The sequence below is a fragment of the Pinus tabuliformis genome, chromosome Q (genome assembly GCF_031772625.1).
Source record: "Pinus tabuliformis cultivar Carrire ecotype Pingquan chromosome Q, CPIR1, whole genome shotgun sequence".
NCBI lineage: Eukaryota > Viridiplantae > Streptophyta > Pinopsida > Pinales > Pinaceae > Pinus > Pinus tabuliformis.
Genome location: NC_142296.1, coordinates 1,154,509,749 through 1,154,532,739, shown reverse-complemented (window position 1 = coordinate 1,154,532,739; position 22,991 = coordinate 1,154,509,749). Strand labels below are relative to the sequence as shown.

The 22,991-nt window shown below is 36.2% G+C and overlaps 1 protein-coding gene across 1 annotated transcript in view; it reads right to left on the bottom strand.

Annotated features, from left to right (window-relative positions):
• LOC149223741 (sister chromatid cohesion protein PDS5 homolog A-like) overlaps positions 1–22,776 on the bottom strand; it is a 98,665-nt gene extending 75,889 nt beyond the window's left edge. Inside the window, exon 1 of the mRNA XM_089387983.1 lies at positions 22,585–22,776. Within this exon, the coding sequence (XP_089244109.1) occupies positions 22,585–22,776 (192 nt within the window). The remainder of the gene's footprint in view (positions 1–22,584) is intronic.
• Between the last annotated feature and the right edge of the window lie 215 nt (positions 22,777–22,991).

The following is a 22,991-nucleotide window of genomic DNA, read 5'->3' as shown; positions in this document are numbered from 1 at the left end:
AGCAGTCCTCCCGAGTGGTTGCGCGCGGGGTGAGACCACTCCAATGGCCAAAACCTGTAAATTGCACAAAAAATTCACAATTGACAAAATTTTCTCCAAATTTCTTGAAATTTGGGCTGGGAGTCCCCAATCAAGTACCATGCTCAGTCAAAGAGGCTTTGGCCAAAATTTGGAGTGGATCGGGCGTTTTCCTTCGTTTTTGTGCTTTGGCCAACCGTCCTTGGAGCACCTTCGTTCTCGCCGGTATTTTTGACATTTCTCTCAAACCATGACACCTGTGTAAAAAGTGAAGGAGGTTTTTCTTCTTTGGCCTGTTATGGACAAAAACCTCTCTCAGTTTTCCAAAATTCATCTTTTATTGCTCTGAAACATCATTTGAGTGCAACTTGTCCCGATGTGTGAAACAAGGGATTTTGTCGAAATGGAGCGAAATGAAGGGGATAGGGGGCTTCTAAATTCTTGGGGAAATTTTTGGGAGTACGGAGGGATGTTAGGAAGCAGAGGAAAGTGGAATCTTAGAGATTGAGTGAGGGGAAGGGGTCGAAAAGGGCAAAACACAGGCCAAACCTAGAAAATTGCCAGGTTGTAGCTAGAAACTAGGGTTTGTGCAAAAATGAGGAATTTGGCGGATCTAAGGGATGGGAAGTGTTTTATAAGGTACTTTAAGGATAGGGGAAGGTGTATGAACATCAGGAAACAAGTTTTGCCGGTGATTTGACCATCCAAAAAAAATTAGCTTTCAAAACCCTAGGAGAGGGAAATGACATTGCCAAGTCACAACTGAAGCATGAACAAGATGTAAAATGACTCATTAGACACTGACATAATAATGAAAACCCTATGAATGATGATAAACTCAGCTGAATGGTGACATGGACTGACATTTGGGCAAACCCTAGACCTAATGCCTAGTGACCAAATTTTGGCTTGAAGACTCACTGAAATGACAAAATTTGACCTTGACACTCTGAGACCACTTTGTAAGAGCATATTTGATCACTGGAGGAAGGCTGGAAAGACTGACACTAACAACAGGCATGGCAGATTTGAAGACAGATTTGACAAATTTTCTACAAGAAATACTTACCAATGGTGAAAAGGTAGTAAAGGAAACCCATGATGCGAACAAAAGAAATGTTAATCATTAGTTCTTAGACTCTAATGTGGGATCGAAAACCCATCATATTCCAAATATAGATATGAGGAAGTTTGATGGCAAGGATCCCGTAACATGGATATTACAAATGGAGCAATTTTTCGATCTGAATAATGTGCAAAACACACAAAAGGTACGTATTGTAACTTTATATTTGGAACCAAATCAGTTTGTATGGTATCAATGGCTTTGCTCTGGTAAAAAAATTATCACTTGGGCAATTTTTATAGAAGAATTGAAGCACATTATGAGGATACAAAAAGCAACACTTTTTTTAGCCAATTGATAAGTCTTAAACAAAAGGGTTCAATAATGGAGCACATTGAGGAGTTCCAAAAATTGAACATAAGGGTAAAAGATATTCCAGAGAAGCATAGGATTGATGTGTTCATAGGGACTTTAAAGGATAATATCCAACATGATGTTCGCCTTTGGGAACCTGATTCATTAGAGAAGGCATTCAGGTTAGCAAGAAAAATGTAAAGCAAAATTATGGCAACCAGGAAGCATACCACTCACAACTATAAAGATGGAAGTGTGGTTGCTCCTAGTCTTCCACAACCTATAAGGTTGACACCACAACAATTGGAAGAAAAAAGGGCAAAATGGCTTTGCTACAGTTGTGATAGCAAATACACTAAAGGTCATAAGTGTGCTGAGAAGAAATTATTCTACATAGATTGTGAAGAGTAAGAAGAAAAGGAGCAAGAAAGGTCAAAAGAAGAGGATATACTCCAGGAACAAAGCCTAGATAAAGAAGAAATGAATCCGACCATATCCTGTAATGCATTGGCAGGAATTACCACTCCTCAAACCATCAAGATAGAAGGACAAATCAAGAAGAAAAAGGTACTAGTGTTGATTGATTCAGGAAGTATCCACAATTTTATTCATTGTAAGGTAGCAAAAGAATTGAATTGCTTCTTATACCCAGCACCAGAGTTTCAAGTGATGGTTGCAAATGGAGGAACAATAAATTGCTCTAGAAAGTGCCATAATATCAAGCTATCGATGTGAGAATATGTATTGACTAGCCCAATGCTTTCCATTCCAATGGGAGGTGCTAATGTTGTACTAGGAGTACAATGGCTACAATCCTTGAGTACAATAGCGTTCAATTTTCAAGAACTTTTCATAAAATTTTCCATGGAAGGAAAGGAAGTGAATTAAGGGGTATTGTAGGGAAACCGGGAAAGATAATTAGCTCTAATGGTATGACAAAGCTTCTAAAAAAGGAACAAAGGGGTGTAATTGCACAATTATGTTCGCTAGATGTTTCCACATTGCAATCATCTATTTCTCCAGATCTCCAAAAAGTCTTGGACAATCATTCCAAGGTATTTGAGACTCCCAAAGGTCTCCCACCTATTCGTGATCATGATCATGCTATTCATTTGATTCCAGGAAGTGTTCCTCCAAACATCAGGCCGTACAGATATCCCTATGCCCAAAAGAGTGAAATTGAACGTATGGTTGTAGAAATGCTAGAGGCTGGTATAATTCAACCGAGTCAAAGTTATTTCTCTGCTCCAGTAGTATGAGTGCACAAGAAGGATGGATCATGGCGCATGTGTCCAGATTATAGGGAGCTCAACAAGCTCACTATTAAAGATAATTTTCCCATTCCCGTCATTGATGAATTACTGGATGAATTGCATGGATCAATTTACTTCACCAAGTTGGATCTTCATTCAGGATATCATCAAATTAGAATGAAGACTGAAGACATTCTGAAAACAACATTTAGAACTCATGAGGGTCATTATGAAGTTTTGGTCATGCCTTCTGGCCTTACCAATGCACCTTCAACATTTCAAGGTTTGATGAATTCCATTTTCAAACCATTCCTTAGAAAATTTGTGTTAGTATTTTTTGATGATATACTAATATACAGTAAGTCTTGGAAGGATCATGTTGAACATGTTGACAGGGTGCTACAACTATTGGAAGAGAAACAATTATATGCAAAAAGATCCAAATGTTTCTTTTGAGTACAAGAGGTGGAATATCTGGGTCATATTGTATCTCATGAAGGAGTTAAGGTAGACCCTGGAAAAATTAAAGCCATTAAGGAATGGAAAATCCCCACATCCATAAAGCATCTGCAAGGATTTCTCGGGTTGACAGGGTATTATTGCAAGTTTGTTAAGAATTATGGGAGAATAGCAGCACCTCTAACAACATTATTGAAGAAAGATGCATTTTCATGGACTCCAGAAGCAACAAAGGCCTTCGAACATCTTAAAGAGGCAATGTGCCAAGCACCGGTCATAGCTACACTGGACTTCAAAAAAACCTTTATTGTGGAATGTGATGCTTAAGGAAATGGAATTGGTGCTATTTTAATGCAAGATGAAAGACCCATTGCTTTTGAAAGTCGTCCAATCAAGGGAAAGTTTTTACAAAAAGCTATTTATGAGAAGGAAATGTTGGCAATACTCCATGCACTTAAGAAATGGCGACCCTACCTAATGGGAAGACACTTCAAGGTAAAAACGGATCATGATATCCTTAAATAATTTTTAGAACAAAGATTATCCTCTGAAGAGCAACAAAAGTGGGTCACAAAGATGTTGGGTTATGACTTTTAAATCATCTACAAAAAAGGGAAGCAAAATGTGGTGGCAGATGCACTCTCAAGAAAGGATGAGGATGTGGAAGCATTATTGTGCGGCATTTCTATTATCCAACCAGATTGGATAAATGAAGCAAGGGAGGAATGAAAGAGTGACGAAGAAGTATGGGCACTTATTCGAAAGTTACAACAAGATTCCAGTACGTCTGATACATTTAGCTGGAAAAATGATTCTTTATGTTACATAGATCGCTTATACCTCTGTAAGAATTCCCAACTAAAACAAAAGATTCTTATGGAATTGCACACTTCTCCCTTAGAAGGGCACTCAAGATTTTTAAAAACTTACCACATGGTTAAGAAGGAATTTTTTTGGGATGGCCTTAAATCAGATATTCAAAAATTTGTGGTGGAATGTTTGGTTTTCCAACAAAATAAATTTGAAACAATTAAGACATTGGGTCTATTACAACCTTTATCCATTCCAAGCCAATGTTGGGAGGAGGTTTCAATAGATTTTGTCACAGGTTTACCCAAGTCTGAGGGAAAAAGTGTCATCATGGTGGTAGTTGACAGACTTACCAAGTATGCACACTTTTGTGCATTTTATCACATCCATTTAAAGCCAGTATGGTTTCTACTGCATTTATAGAAACAATTCAAAAGCTACATGGAAACCCAAAGATTATTGTAAGTGACAAAGATCCCATTTTCACTGGAAATTTTTGGACAGAATTATTTTCTTGTCTTGGTACTTAGTTAGCTCATAGCTCATCTTATCATCCTCAATATAATGGGCAAATTGAGATAGCAAACAAATGTTTGGAAGGATATCTTCGTTGCTTTGCATCTGATAAACAGATACAATGGGTCAAATGGTTGCCTCTGGCTGAATGGTGGTATAACACTTCCTTCCATACAGCAACAAAAATGACCCCATTTATGGCACTTTATGGATATCAGCCACCATCCATCACATTATATTTAAGAGAAAATTCTAAGGTTCAAGCAGTGGAACATCACATCGAACATCAACAACAAGTCCTCCAACTCTTAAAGGATAACCTCATGTTGGCACAAAATAGAATGAAACAACAGACAGATCAACATCGTAGCAAAAGAAGTTTTGATGTAGGTGATTGGGTATTCCTACGGCTACAACCATATAAGCAAATGTCCCTCAAGAAAGCTAAGAAGGATAATAAATTATCACCAAAGTATTATGGTCCACACAAGGTGTTGCAAAAGATTGGTACTATGGCATACAAATTGGAGCTTCCTACAACTTCTTGATTGCACCTAGTTTTCCATGTTTCATGTTTAAAGAATGTTATAGGCGACAAGCTCCCAGTTCAAACAATATTTCCAAAACTTGACGAGGAAGGAAAAATTATATTGGAACCGGAAGCAGTCACAGAAACAAGAACTCGACAGCTACGAAATCAATTAATTTCAAAGTATCTTATCAAGTGGAAGGATTTATCTGTTGAAGATTCCACATGGGAGGATGAGAATTTTATACAGAAGCATCCAGAACTACTCAAGTGTTGAGGACAACACTTTTTTGAAGGAGAGGGGCATGTTAGGTCCCTATAATACTAGTAATTACCCCATACTATTGTAGTTGCATCCCTTATTAATATTTTTGTGCCTCTATTATCCCCATATTGTTATTGTTGTGCCCCATAGAATCCCTCTATTGTTATTTTTGTGGCTTTGTATTATTATTCTTAGGTCGGCTAGGTTATATTGTGACTCCTTAGACTCCTATATATAGAAAGGAGGTTTTTTCATTTGAATCATCCAAGAATTTTTCATTTATGTAATGTAAAGGAGGTTTCCCCCTCGAAGAGGCTAAATTCTAAGGCGTTGATCTATCTTTTCTATCTTTTCTTGAGCTGGTTTCATAACAGAAGGGCAGGCGATGGTGCCTTCTTCTTCTTGTGCACTCCTGATGATAACCTTGTGGAGAGGTGGTATGAAACCTCTTGCATGAAAAAATTGTATGTGGCATACATTGGTAGAATATGTGGAGGATTCTCTCCAATCTATACTATGATGAAGCTACCACCGAGTCAGGCATACCAATTTGCAATGTTAAGTATCACCTCCATCGATTCTTGGGACACGCAAGGTGGATCCTTCTTAAAGATCAACTTGTACAATAGGATGATGAAATGGTGAGACAACCTCGGCATGAATCCTCGGTAGCTATAGTTAGAAAGAAACCTGCAATAAATATTGACTACAATATCTTTTGATGTCCATGTCCAACCCATCCTAGGAAACGTATGCTAGGCACATATTGCATCAAGTAAATATGCCTACATGTGGAATTTCACTTGCTCATCCTTGGGATGATTCTAGGCATTAGCCACATGGACTTTCAACTAAAGAGCCAACAGAACCGACCAATTGAATGGCTTCCCATCACTCACCAACTGGTCCAACATAACCACCAAATTTTCCAGAAAGGTCTTCGTGGTCTCTTGACCATATAATAGGCATGCAAAGATGATCAAGAACCGGTAGGCCTTCTTGAGTGACTTTGTCTTGTAAACATGATTAGGTGTTGCTCTGAACTGCGATGGATCTTTCACCCAACGCTTTACAGTATATCTAGTGTAACATCCCTGGTGAAAATTCCATGTAATAAAAGTTAATAAATGCAAAAATAATAATCAGGGTTGATGGGACATGTATTCCAAGCTAAATGTTGGGCAAGACATCCTAGGGGGTGTTCATTTGGTTGTTTATGGATAAGGAAATTGGAAAAGGCAATGGATAAGGCTATGGAAAGGAAAAATGGTATTTTTGGCACATTTATTTATAAAAATAATGGAAATTAGGAGGAAAGGGAGGTGAAAGGTCATAGGTTTCATGTGAAGGAAATTGTCAGAAAATAGTGAAAAATGAAGAAAATAGAGGCCTCATTTATAAAAAGGCTTTTGAGGATTAGTTGGTAACCTTTCTTCAGTTGAGTTTTGGAGCTCTCTCATTATCTCTCTCTCTCTCTCTCTCTCTCTCTCTCTCTCTCTCTCACTCTTGGACACTTAGAGTTTTCTTTGAGCATTTTAGCATTGGAGGAAGAAAGGAAAAGAAGGAAAGAGGTAGCAAATATCAAGCAAGGATGGGCAGGATCAATAAACTACAACACAATTCTTTGTAGGTAACGATTTTCATGTTTATTTTCCTTGCTAGATTTGGCATGCATGGTATTGCATTTGGTTCTTTTATTGTTGTGGCATGGGTTTTCCCTAGTGTAATAATGTTTTCATCATAGCCTTTCCATTTCTCGATAGCCATCGTGTGATGGGATTCTCATGTTTTGGTTGAGCTGGATTGCCAGATGGATTTGAAGCTAAGTGGGGTGGATCTTTGAATGATAGAGAACATGGCCTGATGGTCCCTGAACCATTCTGTGGATCATGTTAAATCCACTGGTCTAATGACCCCTTAGCCAAGATGTGGGTTGCGCTAAAGCCAGGATTTTGTTGCCTCGATGGGCCTAGGAATCCTTGCCGCTGAATGGCAAGATATACAGTAAAGCTAAGAGGTGGTTTTCTCTCTATTGGGCCTATTAATCCCGGGTTTGGTATATGCGGTGAAGCTTAGAGAGTGGGTCTCGTTTTAGGGCCTAGTGATCCAGGTTTGGATTGCAGTAAACCCTGAGAGACTAAGAGACGGGAAAATTCATCACGGTGTAGGTGGAGAAATCTGGTGGCATCCATGCTTGTTTGGCCTAGTGATCGGGTGGAGATCATGGTGAATCCTATTATGATGTGTTCATTATGTTGGCCTAGTGATCTGAGATGGATTATGATAAATCTTGGTTTCTATTGATGAGGGTGAGGTGGTTTAGCCTCGGTATGCCCTGATTGGTTCTTTTGGTTTGAGTCCCACATTCATGCTTGGAATATGGTACGAGGGTGAATAACTAAATATAGATTTTGCTTAGCCATTCTGTGATTGGGTGGAATGTAGAAGTCCCATCCTGGGTTTGGTTTTTACATAATTAATGAAAGGTTATTTCTCCTTGTGTTTCTATAAGGATTTTCATGTATTATATGTGGTCTATATGGTTGTACTTTCATGAGTATTTATGTTGTTATTATGCTGGTTATATGTGTGTTTTATGACAATAACTATGTATGGCTCTCAACATGTTTTTTCTTATAAATGAATGGATAATGTATATATGGCCTAATAGATGATAATGTAGAAAATTACATGAGGGAACAATGGTTCATATCAATTCTTAGATAAGCATGACATCCCTACACTTAATTATGTTGTTTACACCTGTAGGTTACATGTTGATGACATGTTTGACAAAATGCCTATCATGGCTAGTAGGGATCTAATTAAGGTCTTTTTTAACTTATTGCTTTTGCATCATTTTTTCATTTTTCTTTGACTGATATTAAGCTATCATTCCATTATGGGTAGTGACCTGGGATCTAGGCCTGAAAAAGTGGCTGAAATATCAAGGCCAATGGCATAGCACTAAAAAATATAGTCTCTCATCGCTTCCAGGCAAGCCTGTGAGAGAAACTTTGTGTTTCTCAATGCTTTCTTGTCTATATCATGGAAGCGAATGAAGCTTAAGATGTCCAGCACATTAGTGAGACCTAGGAACAGGCTGTCTAAGTGGCTGACATGTCTCCTGATGGTTTTGTTGCTGATGTGGATGGGTTGGTTGATGTTATCTGTCGATTCCACTTCCTTAAGGTCACATAGGAGGTTGAATCCAATCATAGTATCTTCTTGTCGCATGTTTACCCCAGTTGGCTGGTTACTTGGGTAGATGTGTGAGGAGGGTGTTATAAAGTGGTATCTGAGCATGATTTACCCCTCGGACTAGATGGATGGTGTGTGTTTTTTATGCATGCATGTTAGTTGCATGTGTGCCTCTTACACTTGCATTCTGTGTGCTTGTTACATTTGCTTGATGATTGATTATGGTTGAAGTAAGGTTGTCTTGGATAATTTGATGTTGAGGTTGTGGAATGCATCATCATGAGTATATGACTTGTTACATATTTTTACATGTCTCTTACATGTTGATTTTATGTTGCCTACTAACATCCTTGTATGTTAGGCTACATTCTTGTAGGTTTGATTACATGTATGAGTCTTGTAGTTTGATTACAAGAATTGATCACTCATGCTCGACTACATGTGTCTATGTGTATGTGTAGTTGATTTGGCATTGATTATGCATGTTGATGGTTGCATGTTGCAATGTGTACAATTGAGTAATGGTTTTTTTCATGCATGAGGTCATAGCATGCATTATTTATATGGCTTTGCATTTATGACTAGACCCTAGCTAGAATGATGTTTATGCATTGATGCACTTACTTGGTATATGTCTATATGATGTTATGATTATGTTATACATGTATCACGCTAATTTTATGATCTTGCAGATGAGTATCCTCCCCAATTTATACTAAGGTACGTTGATCTATTGTGATTTGGTTTATCTGACATATTATGCATTGTAAGAAAGAGACCAAATGGCTAGCAAGGTGGTAGACTACATAGAATATCCCTATGAATTAGATGGGAAGCGTGGTGTGGGGAACTCTTATGATTTGGTAGACACATTGAGAATCTTGAAGGAAGAGATAAGGATTTGTAAGGCAGATAATGACTGGATCATATAGGCATAAGAGAAACAAGCAGAGGTTAATGCTATACTCCAAACTTTGTCAGACTTGCAGCAATAAGGGCTGCTTTGGATCAACCATGGACATGAGGATAGAACTAAGTGGGCATATGGAACTAGGTCTCCTGGTAGGCACAGGTCATATAGATCTGACATGGTGAGAAATGGCAGGTTGTTGGACACTCCATATAGGAGGGGTGATGAGAACAGGTATTATTCTAGTTTTGATTCTGATAGACATCATGATCGTCATCATTATCATCCTTATAGGAGGAATGATAGGGGATACTTGCTAGATGAGTTTAAGAAAGCGAAGCTACCTACTTTTTATGGAGATGTGAAGAAGCCAAAAGACGCAAAGGCTTGGATACTTGGGATGAACAAATTCTTTGAGTTTCACAAGTACACAAATATATTTGGTGGGAATATATTAAGCAGGTTAGAGACATTAGGATAGATGATTTGAGTTGGTAGGATTTCAAGAGGGTTTTTAGGAAGTACTTATCAGAGAGGTACTATGATAGTAAGGACAAGGAATTATATGAGATAAGGATGGGATCAATGACAGATAAAGAGTACACGACCAAGTTTCTTGAGCTATTGAGGTATATACCTTATCTTAATGATGAGAAGGATAAATTTCAATGATTTTTGAGTGTTTTTCCATTGGAATTTAGAGATCGAATTGAGTATGATGATCCTTGGTCACTTGAGGAAGTTATCAGGAAATTAAATAATTTTTATGAACAATCAAAGCGTAAGAATGAATCTCATCGAGGATGGAAGGAAAAAGACAAAGGTAAGCCTAAGAGGACAAGGCTTCAGCATGCAGAGGAGAAGGAAAATGTGGCACCGCAAAAGAGATTTAATGCGGCTAGACAGGGACATGAGTCGCAAAAACAACAAAGAGGTGTTGGTACTGGTCTATTGGAGTGTTGGACACGTGGCAAGGAACACCTTAAGAGAGATTTTCCACAGAATCAGGGCGGTAGGACTCAGATATGCATTGCGCAGGAGGCACAAACTGTTGGGGATGTTGGGCAGATCATCCCTCGTATCTATGCAATAGTGGGCAACAGACAGGTAGAACACTAGGTATCTATCATTGAGATGGATAGTAAGCTTTGTAATCAGATTATTTCTATTTTTTTTAACACTAGATATAATTATAGCTATGTTAGTCCTGACTTGGTGGATAAGTGTGGTTTGAGTAAAGAGTTGCATGTAGAGTCTTGGTTAGTGTAGTTGGTTACAGGTACAAAGAAGTGAGTTCTCATTGGGTAATATATTGTGCATTTGATTTAAATGGTATGCCTACCATAGCACATTTCAATGTATTACCATTGGGATCATATAATATGTTGTTGGGCATAGATACAACCAAGGTAGACTATTATGACAAATCCATTGAGTGTGTTGATGACAATGGAGAGCTAAGAGTCTTGTAGGGTAAGAAGAAATCCATATCAATTAGGATGGTGACAGCTATGCAAGCAAAGTGTAGCCATGGGAAATGGTGTATGTTATGTGCAGCGCACATTTCTAGGGATAAGGGTAAGGAGGTTGAGGATGTAGATGTGTTGAGCAAGTACCTAGTTTTTTAGTATTTTTAAGATGTATTTCCTGAGGACAATACATAGTTGCCACCTCACGGGGAGGAAGACTTTTCTATTGAGATAGTGTCAGGGATAGCTCCAGCATCAAAAGCACCTTACAGGATGAGCACACCTGAGTTGGTTGAGTTGAAGCTATAGTTGAAGGAAATGTTGGACAAGGGATAAATGAGACCAAGTGTATCACCATGGGGTGCATCAGTAATGTTCGTGAATAAGAAAGATGGAACACTCAGATTATGCATTGACTACAGGCAGTTGATGAAAGTGACTATCAATAATAGGTACCCTTTACTCAGGATTTCTGACTTGTTCGATCCGATGGAGGGAGAAGCAGTGTTCTCAAAGATCTATTTTAGACCTGGATACCATCAAGTATGCATCAAAGAGGAAGACATTTACAAGACAACTTTCTGGACCAAGTATGGGAATTATGAGTTTGTTGTAGTTCCATTTGGCCTAATTAATGCTCCAGCTACATTTATGTTCTTGGTGAATAGTGTGTTTCATCCATATTTGAATAATTTTTTATCTTGTTTATTGATGATATACTGGTATATTCTAAAAATAAGGAAGAGCATGTGGAGCATTTAGCAGCAATGTTGAGTTTGTTGAGGGAGAATCAGTTGTATGCTAAGTGTTGGGCCTCCAAAATGTCTTTAAAATGACATCCACTTCCACCTTTATCGCCACCATTTCACTCACATGTCGCAACTCCATAACCATATAATCTTTCATTAGCCACCATTTTCATAAATATATGGGTTAGGATCCTTATTTACCAAAGTTATTTATTTTATGTGTTTAAAGTGAATTTATGATTAAAAACTAGGAAATTAACATGGTTTCATTTATCTATATATGTGGCTAGAGTTTCATGACATGTGTAGGTTATTTGGAAGCTTCCAAAGCACACTTATGTGGCCTCCAATGCTCAAATTCGAATTCCCTTCAAAGGATATTTGGATAAAGGTCAAAGAAGGATATGTGTCCTATTTGGATTGTAGTTGTATGAGGTGTCTCATCATTTCTTATTTGCATTAGAACTCTATGAGACACCTAGGGGATGTGTCTCATTATGAGCTATTTGGTTGTAACTATCTGAGATTTTAGTGGATCCTCATTAAATAGGGTAGCTTCTTATGTTTTTGTATAAATAGGAGAGCCTTTTCCTTTGAAGGCATGTGTAAATTTGGGGAAATTCTCATGCTTTTAATAGAGAATTTGGAGCTTATACTTGGAGATTTGAAGATTTAGTTTTGCTTTCATATGGAGCTTCTTCACTTTCCATCCTCATATACCATTGGAATGGTCATCTAATGATTGTGAGATTTAATTGCTTTAATAGAATAAAGTTCATTTGCTTTCTTAGTATTAGTTTTAGAATGACTGTGTAATCTTTGCTTTTCTAAAAACATTTCAATAAGGAAAATTTACGTATTTTCTAATTGGATTAAGTTTGAGGCAAGGGATCATAGCTATTTAGTTTCCTTTCATGTTCTGTTATTTACTTTCTTAGATTAAACCATCAATTCACTGTATAATTGAATAAAGGATCAGACGAAGAAGGTGACTTCAAATTGGGTGATTGAATGTTCAACCTAAATCATTGAGCTTTACTTTTTCATTCTTTTATATTTGCTTTTAAGATCCTCATTTAATTGCATTAACTGATATTCTTAAAGATAATTTTAAGAAATTTATTTAATCACATTTCAAGATTGAATGATTGAATATTTAATACATGCAATTACTCACTTATTTTCTTCACACTTTACTTGCTTTTCTAGGACATTAGAAGTTAAAGTATAAATAGTTTCTTACACATCATCTTAAGAAGGTAACACTTCATAATTGAATGCTGGAGTAAATAAGAATACATTAGTTGTTTTTTATTTCATAGGTTAGTTGAATTTCATTTTCATTAATTGATTTCATAGATTAGATGAACTGGTTTTCATTATTTTGTAGTTAGATTGATCTAAATTGAAAGACAATTTCTAGCACATACAGTGCATGTATGCTTCACAAGTTTACGAAACCCCCGGGTTGAAAAATTAAATCATAGGAAATCACTTTGCCCCCACATTTTGGCATCGTTTCCAAGGAAGTGTGCATAGGAACTAGCTTCCAGTTTAGAGTGTATTTTATTTGTTTTTTTTTACTAACCATTTATGGACAGAGGATCTAGAATGCAGCCCAAAGACTAGATTAAGAAATCGTATCAAAAAGCGGTTACACCACAACATTCATCCATTCTTCAAGATATCCTTGTTGAAAATCGAAAGGTCAAGTCGATTTCAAAAATTCTAATCCGTAAAATGGCTTCATTGGAAGCATGAATATTCTTTAAAAGGTAGTCATGAATATATCTATATAATATAGATATAGATATAGTATATATATATATATATATATATATATATATATATATATATATATATATATATATATATATATATATATATATATATATATATATATGTTAATTTTTAGGATAAATTTGATGTTTTATGGTGCAGTAAGAACCACCCATCTACTAACCCTTGGTAGGAAAAATTTGCAATAAAACAAATGGTTGAGAACAAAGAGCGCAAGCGAAGATCACAAATGATAATTTAAAGTATGAGATCAAGCCTTTTCATTTTATTTTTGTAAAATTTATAGATGAATTGATTGACAAAATCTTGACTATGCTAACAAAATAAATCTCTCTAGTATGCTCTCCTTCTGCACTTAGTGTGACCTGGAGGATCAGAAAAAGAAATTATTTTGTTAGTATATCATAAAAATTATTTAGCTATTGTACGATTTGCAAATCCATGTGAAAAAATCCTTACCTATGTAATGCAAGAGTTAGATCTTCTCTTTTCCTTTGCTATAAGACATCCATGTAGCCACAAGCCCAACCTTCAAAACCCGCAAATCAAAAATCATGGGAACATTTCTAGAAAACACAGCAGCATAGACACTTGATTTTAAAACTAATTTTCTGATCAAACCAAAGCGAATCTAAAAAAACTAAGACATGTGTTTTCTCTGGAACAGGGGAAACTAGGTAACCTATGAATGGTTTCCTGGATTTTGCAACCGTTTAGGAGAAATCTGAAATTTATTTTTGTAGAAAATGTAATTTCTAGAAAGCGTAAACTGTCTTGACACCCGATTTTAAAACGAAGTTTCTGAGAAAACCAAGGTGAATATAAAAAAAAATAGAACATGGATTTTATCGGGAACACGATGAATTTAATAAACCAAAAACCATTTCCTTGGATTCCTAACCATTTGGGAGAAATGAAGGGTTCTTCATAGCTCCATTTTGCAGATTGCGTGAGGGAAAAATGATTTGTTTTGAACTGTTTTAACAAGGCAAGTTGAAAGCAGAAAAATCCAAGTGAATAAAAAACTCTGCTCCACATGGTATGTGGTCTAAGAGTCCAATTAGATTTAATAAATTTAATTTTAAAATAATCCAAGTCAATAGCAAACTCTACTCCACATGGTATGAGGTCTAAGAGTCCAATCTGATTTAATAAAGCTAATTTTAGACACATATGTGTCTCATTCCCTATGAGTCTCATGGTTAAAAAACAAAAAAACAAAAAAAATCATTTTCTTTATTATAGTTTATTTTTTATAAAGAAAATTAAAATAAATTAATTAAATAATATATATTGTGAAAGAGGCGAAAATTAATATATATATATATATATATATATATATATATATATATATATATATATATATATATATATATATATATATATATATATATATATATATATATATATATTGAAAGAGGCATTGCAATTATCACTTGATTTTGGTTCCAGTAAACCACAACGTTGTTTCTTGCTCTTTGAATTCATTTTTGATTATTTATTGCCTTGGGTTGTTTGTTCAAGATTTTAGCTACAGAAACTGTGCACATTCTGCAACTGGAAAATAATTTTGCAGCTATACATCTAACCCAATAATTTATTTTTCAAACAATGAATTCTAACCAGAAATTCATGATCAACATGCCATTTCATATGCTTACATCATCTTTCACTGTAGCATCATGTTCCCATGCCACATTTTTATGACAATTTTCATTGTTTCATAAAAATTTCAAAACAGTCTAACTTTCTCATACAACATCGGAATTCAATGATTCAAGCATCGTTGGAAAGATCTCGACGAGATCTACAAAATGAAGAAGCTATTATCAGATTTTGAAATAGTAAAGAATGAAAACATTGCTAAAAAAAAAACAACAGGTGACTTGAGGCACTACTTTCGACACAAGTATAAACTCTTTTGGTTTTCTTTTACGAACTTGTTTAATAGTACCAATTCTTATTTTTTTTTATGTAAATGTCATTAACAGAGAAATTGATCACCTTTCTATTTTTTATAACTTTATAATCCATTGGAGAAGAAGTACTAGTTTTTTGCAGGTTCCAGGAGGAATAACAGATGACCATAAGCAAATAGTGTTTCTCAAAGACTACATTTATTTCACAAGATCAGAGCAACAACAGAGATGAAACATCAATGCATGAGAACATGCTAACGCATATCAGATCCAATAGTTGCAATCCTTTCAAAGGACAGTGTTTCCATTGCATCCATACTCCTTTATTCAATAAAACCTTCATCTCATTTTGTTTGCATTCGCATTGCATTTCACTTAGTCAGTCAATAAAATTCTCATCTCGTTTTCCTTCACTACTCATTTTTATTCATAGAAACTATATTTTCCTACCTTGCTTTCACTAACTCATAACCCATTTTCATAAAGACATTCAACTTTCTTACATGTTGATTTGTCCTTTTACTTTCCATTCACTTGTCATTTTCCTTTCTGATAAATAAACCTTTATCTACTGCAAAATTTTCCATTCATAGTCCTTCAAAATCATTGTTTCATGCTCATGTTAGATGATGGAGGATTCCTTAAGGTCTTCCTTCTAACAAGCCATGGCCTATCGACATCGACACATTATCTAGGTTCAGGGCTAGAGTCCTCATTTGTACCTTGAGGCTTGTATGCCTTAATGATAGGCTCTCTCGCCAACAATCATGGAAATACATCAATTTCCCTTGATCGTTGGATCTTGCAAGTGGCTCGACATCGGCTCATTTATTCGCCCTTCAGACAATGTACTTAGGTACCTTGGCACTTGTTGACATTAATGGCGAGTTTGCTTCGCATTGGTTAACGACATTCATCAATGATCGGTAATCTAATGAACTCTCTTCATGCTCGACACTGACACATTTATTCACATGAATAGAGTTCTACAATCAGTTTTATAGTGATTGAAGACTATATCATTTCAGCATTTTGCAGCAGATACAACAGATTTAGCAACAGAAATAAAGAATCCACTTCACAACCTCATCCACCATTTATGCAACCAAGAAGCAGATGAATTCTACATTTCATTCCATGATCCAGAAGTAGCCACACTCTTCAATTTACATAACTCATGCACATTGAAGGTAAGTGAAGGTATGTGGTTTTCTAATTTTTAGTCATGCAATTCCTTAAAATACTAAAATTGTAACTTTGGGAAATTCCTCACTTCCTCTTTCACATTGTCATATCTTTAGTTGGGGGGAAGGGACATCATTTCATATTCATATATCATACACCATCACACATTTTCATTTCATCCTAACATACTTGTCCTAATCAATTATGATTGCATTATGGCTCAAAAAGCTATATGATTTGAAAATAATGTCTAAATTAAGAGCACACTATATGGTTGATTTTAAATATGCATTCTTAAATATGTTCAATGAATCTTGCTGCAACAAAAAGAAACAAGGTATTGAAACGCAAGAACCAATACCAATTAGAATTTGGTTGAAACACAAGAACCAACCAAACATGTTGCAATTCAATGTATGACAAGGAATGCTTTGCAAAAATAAACTAAATTTTCAAATGAAAATTTTAAGGACATATGATATAAGCCAAGCTCATTCAAAAGAAAAGACGTTGTGAGCAAATCAAAGGAATTAATGCAATATTTGAATGAGGACATGCAATTACTCTAGTTGGGGTGTATGTTGGGCCTCCAAAATGTCTTTAAAATGACATCCACTTTCACCTTTATCGCCACCATTTCACTCACATGTTGTAACTCCATTACCATATAATATTTCATTAGCCACCATTTTCATAAATATATGGGTTAGGATCCTTATTTACCAAAGTTATTTATTTTATGTGTTTAAGGTGAATTTATGATTAAAAACTTGGAAATTAACATGGTTTCATGTATCTATATATGTGGCTTGAGTTTCATGACATGTGTAGGTTATTTGGAAGCTTCCAAAGCACCCTTATGTGGCCTCCAATGCTAAAATTAGAATTCCCTTCAAAGGAGATTTGGATAAAGGTCAAATAAGGATATGTGTCCTATTTGTACTGTAACTCTGTGAGGTGTCTCGTCATTTCTTATTTGGATTAGAACTCTATGAGACACCTAGGGGATATGTGTCTCATTATGAGCTATTTGGTTGTAGCTATATGAGATTTTAGTGGATCCTCATTAAATAGGGTAGCTTCTTATGTTTTTGTATAAATGGGAGAGCCTTTTCCTTTGAAGACATGTGTAAAATTGGGGAAATGCTCATGTTTTTAATAGAAAATTTGGAGCTTATACTTGGAGATTTGAATATTTAGTTTTGCTTGCATATGGAGCCTCTTCACTTTCCATCCTCATACACCATTGGAATGGTCATCTAAATATTGTGATCTTTAATTGATTTTATAGATTAAAGTTCATTTGCTTTCTTAGTATTAGTTTTAGAATGACTTTGTAATATTTGCTTTTCTAAAAACATTTCAATAAGGAAGATTTATGTATTTCTAATTGGATTAAGTTTGAGGCAAGGGCTCATAGTTATTTAGTTTCCTTTCATGTTCTGTTATTTACTTTCTTAGATTGAACCATCAATTCATTGTATAATTGAATAAAGGATCAAGTCAAGAAGGTGACTTCAAATTGGGTGATTGAATGTTCAACCTATGAAATCATTGAGCTTTACTTTTTCATGCTTTTATATTTGCTTTTAAGATCTCATTTAATTGCATTAACTTATATTCTTAAAGATCATTTTAAGAAATTGATTTAATCATATTTCAAGATTGAATGATTGAATATTTAATACATGCAATTCCTGAGTTATTTTCTGCACACTTTACTTGCTTTTCTAGGACATTAGAAGTTAAAGTATAAATAGTTGCTTACACATCATCTCAAGAAGGTAACACTTCGTAATTGAATGTTGGAGTAACTAAGAATACATTAGTTGTTTTTGATTTCATAGGTTAGTTGAATTTCATTTTCATTATTTGATTTCATAGATTAGATGAACTGGTTTTAATTATTTTCTAGTTAGATTGATCTAAACTGAAAGACAATTTCTAGCACATACAGTGCACACATGCTTCACAAGTTTATGAAACCCCCGGGTTGACAAATTAAATGATAGGCAATCACTTTTCCCCAACACTAAGTTGAGGAAATGTAGTTTCTTTTGGACTAAGGTACGTTGCTTGGGACATGTTTTCTACAAGGAGGGCATTGCAATAGATCCAGAGAAGATAAGATCCATCATGGAGTAGGTAGCTCCTAAGAGTGTGGATGAGGTGAGATCTTTCATGGGTCTAGTAGGCTATTATCCCAAGGTTCATCTGGAACTTCTCACAGATTGTTTATCCTATTACATCATTGTAGAGGAATGGTAAGAAATTTTAATGGACAAAGGAGTGTGAGGCTAGATTTGAGAAGCTTAAGTAGTTGTTGACACATGCACTGGTGCTACAGATTGTAGATCCAGACAAAGAGTTTGTAGTGGACAAATTATTGCAAGAGAGGACTTGGTGGAGTCCTTATGTAAGATGGACATATGGTATGCTATGAGTCACAAAAACTAAACAAGCATGAGAAGAACTATCCAACACATGATATTGAGTTAGTAGTGATCATACATGCATTGAAGATGTGGAGACACTATCTTCCTGGCAAGAGGTTTGTACTTATGAGGGATTATACTGGGTTGAGATATTTGTTTGACCAACTGAATCTAAATTCTAGGTAGGCTAGATAGTTGGCCATGATTAGTTAGTTTGATTTCAATATCAAGTACATCAAATGTAAAGAGACAAGGGTGGTAGATTCTCTTAGCAGGTGGGTACAAGTAAATCACTTGGAAGTTATGAGCTCATAAGGGATAGATATATAGGATAGGATCTTGTAGGCATGCCAGAAAGATGTCAAGTATATGGATATTGTTCACATGTTGCAGCAGGGTACTAGTATAGGTACAGGTGTTAGTATATGTGCAAGTACATGTACAAGTAGTGGTACAAGTACATGTGGTAGTAAAGGTACAAGAATAGGTACAGGTGGTAGTGCAGGTACAAGAATAGATACAGGTGCAGGTGCATATGGTATGGATTAGTGTCTTATAGTGGACGGATTGGTCATATTCAAGGATAGGATATATGTGCCAGATAACAGTGAGATCAAGAAGGAGATCTTGAGGGAGTTTCATGTGAAACCTTATTCAGGTCACCTAGGTTATCATAAGACATTGACTATAGTGAAGAGAAATTATTATTGGTCTAATATGAAGAAGGATGTAGTAGAGTTTGTCGCTAGGTGTTTTTATTTTCAGTGAGTGAAGGTAGAGTGAAAACATCCAGGTGGACTACTACAGCTGATTGCGATTCTAGAGTGGAAATGTGAGGCCATTTCCATGGATTTCATTACAGGGTTTCCGAAGACACTAAGGCAGCATGATTCCATCATGGTTGTTTTGGACAGGTTAACAAAGGTTGCACATTTCATTCTGGTGAAGTCTACATTCTCAGCTAGCGGTGTGGCACAACTATTCATCATAGATGTGGTTAGGTTGCATGGTGTTCCAAAGAAGATTGTGTCAAATACAGATATGAAGTTCACTTCTAGGTTTTGGAAGGCGTTATTTGCAAGTTTGGGCAAAGATTTGGCCTTTAGTACAACTTATCATCCGCAGACAGATGGACAGACAGAAAGGGTCAACAAGATATTGAAGGACATGTTGAGGATGTATGTGATGCATCAGTAGCAAAAGTGGGAAGATTATCTCCCCTTGGTAGAGTTCACATACAACAAAAATTATCAGGAGTCATTGGGGGTGATTCCATTTTAGGCATTGTATGGGACACTTATTCTAAGCTAAATGTTGGGCAAGACATCCTAGGGGGTGTTCATTTGGTTGTTCATGGCTAATGAAATTAGCAAAGCAAATGGCTAAGGCTTTGAAAGGAAAAATAGCATTTTTGGCACATTTATTTATGAAAATAATGGAAATTAGGAGAAAAGGGAGGTGAAAGGTCACAAGTTGCATGTGAGGAGGAAATTGAACGAAAATAATGGAAAATGAAGAAAATAGAGGCCTCATTCATAAAAAGTCTTTTGAAGATTAGTTGGTAACATTTTTTCAATTGAGTTTTGGATCTCTCTCATTATTATCTCTCTATATCTCACTCTTGAACACTTAGAGTTTTCTTGGAGCATTTTGGAATTGGAGAAAGAAAGGAAAAGAAGGCAAGAGGAAGCAATGATCAAGAAGAGAAAGGAAAGATCAAGAAACTACAGTAGGATTAATTGTAAGTATCAATTTTCAAGTGTATTTTTCTTTCTAGATTTGGCATGCATAGTATTGCATGTGGTTCAATTGTTTTTGTGGCATGGGATTTTCAAGGTGTAATAGTGTTTTCAACATGGCCTTGGAATTTCTGGATATCCATGGTGTGATGCGGTTCTCATGTTTTGGTTGAGTTGGATTGTCAGATGGATCCGAAGCTGAGTGGAGTTGATCCTCAAATGATAGAGCACATGGCCTAGTGGTCCCTTAACTAGACTGTGAATCATGGTAAAGCCACTGGCCTAGTTACCCCTAAGCCAGAATTGCGATAAAGCTAGGATTGTGTTACCTCAGTGGGCCTAGGAATCATTTATGATGAATGGAAAGATATACGGTAAAGCCAAGAGGTGGTTTTCTCTCTGTTGGGCCTACTATTTCAAAGTTTGGGATATGCGATAAAGCCTAGAGAGTGGGTCTTGGTTTAGTGCCTAGTGATCTGGGTTTGGATTACAGTAAAGCCTAAGAGACTAGGAGATAGGAAAATTCATAACAGTGTAGGTGGAGAAATCTGGTGGAATCCATGCTTGTTTGGCCTAGTGATTAGGTGGAGATCAAGGTAAATCTTGTTATTATGTGTTCATTACGTTGGCCTAGTGATCTAGGATGCATTACGGTAAAGCCTGGTTTTTATTGATGATGGTAAGGTGGTTTAGCCTCAGTACGCCCTGGTTGGTTCTTTTGGTTTGAGTCCCACATTCATGCTTGGAATATGGCATGGGGGTGAATGGATGAAGAGTGATTTGGCTCATCCATTCTATGGTTGGGTGGAACATGGAAGTCCCATCCCAGGTTTCATTTCTGCATCATTAATGAAAGGTTATTTTTCTTTGTATTTCTATGAGCATTTTGATGGATTATATGTGGTCTATATGGTTATACTTTCATCAGTATTTTTTTTGTTATTGTGTCGATTATATGTGTGTTTTATGACAATAGCTATGTATGGCTCTCAGCATGTTTTTTCTTATAAATGAATGGATAATGTATCTATGGCCTAATGGATGATAATGCAACAAATGACATGAGGGAACAATGGTTCATAGTGATTCTTAGATAAGTATGAGATCCCTACACTTAATCTTGTTGTTTACACATGTAGGTTACATGTTGATGACATGTTTGACGAAATGCCTACCATGGCTAGTAGGGGTATGATTAAGGTCTTCTTTAAGTTATTTCTTTTGCACCATTGTTACCCTGTTCTTTTACTGATCTTAAGCTATCATTCCATTCTGGTAAGTGCCCTAGGCTCTGGGATTGAGAACGTGGCTGAAATCTCGGGGTCACTGGCATAGCACTAACAAATTTAGTCTTTGGTCACTAGAAGGAAAGCCTATGAGAGTGACTTTGGGTTTTTGGATGCTCTCTTGCATATAACATGGGAGCGATTGAGGCTTAATGTGCCCAAAACATCAGTGTGACCTAGGGACAAGATGTATGAATTACGGACATGTCTCATGAGGGTTATGTTGCTGATATGGATAGGTTGGTTGATGTTTTCATCGATTGCACTTCCTTAATGTCACATAGGAGGTTGAATCCAATCATAGTAGCCTCTCATCGCATGTTTACCCAAGTTGGTTGGAAAATTGGCTATATGTGTGAGGAGGGTGTTAAATCTAGTGTTCACAAAGTTGTGGGTGGCATAGAAAAGTGAGTCCATGCAGTTCACTAGCTGAGGTAAATTATACATTTGTTGATAGTTCTCTACCTTGAAGGCGGCAAGATCTATGCCACTATAACGACTCAATTTCATAGTATATGGATGTGTGTGAGAAAAAATCCAATGGATGACGTCTGCACATGGGAAGGCATGGTACCTGCATGAAACCTTATGTAATCCTGACTAGTGGACACTGATATAAACTTTTCGATCCTCTAGATATTCCTTGAAGTCCCCTACAAAGATATCCTTGATCTCCTTCCATGTTAACTTCATGCCCTTCTCAATGAACAACTGAGTGTCTGCATAATCTGGCAAATTCATTGAAACTTGTTCAACTGCTTCCCCAGTGCTACTCTCGACAGTATTATTTGGTGTAGTTCTCTTGGAATCCATGCTACTTATAACTACTCGAGAGTTTCTCAACAACTATTGTACCTGGAGACAGAGGGGACACTCATGGCATGAAAATGTTAGCTTGAAACCAAGATAACTTCAAGAAAATACCAAGAAACAAACTCAACAAGCGTTGGTGAGGATTGTGCAATATTGGCTTACAAAGGTGACTCGATGCCAGCTAGAACTGCACATTGTGCAATCCCAACAGTTGG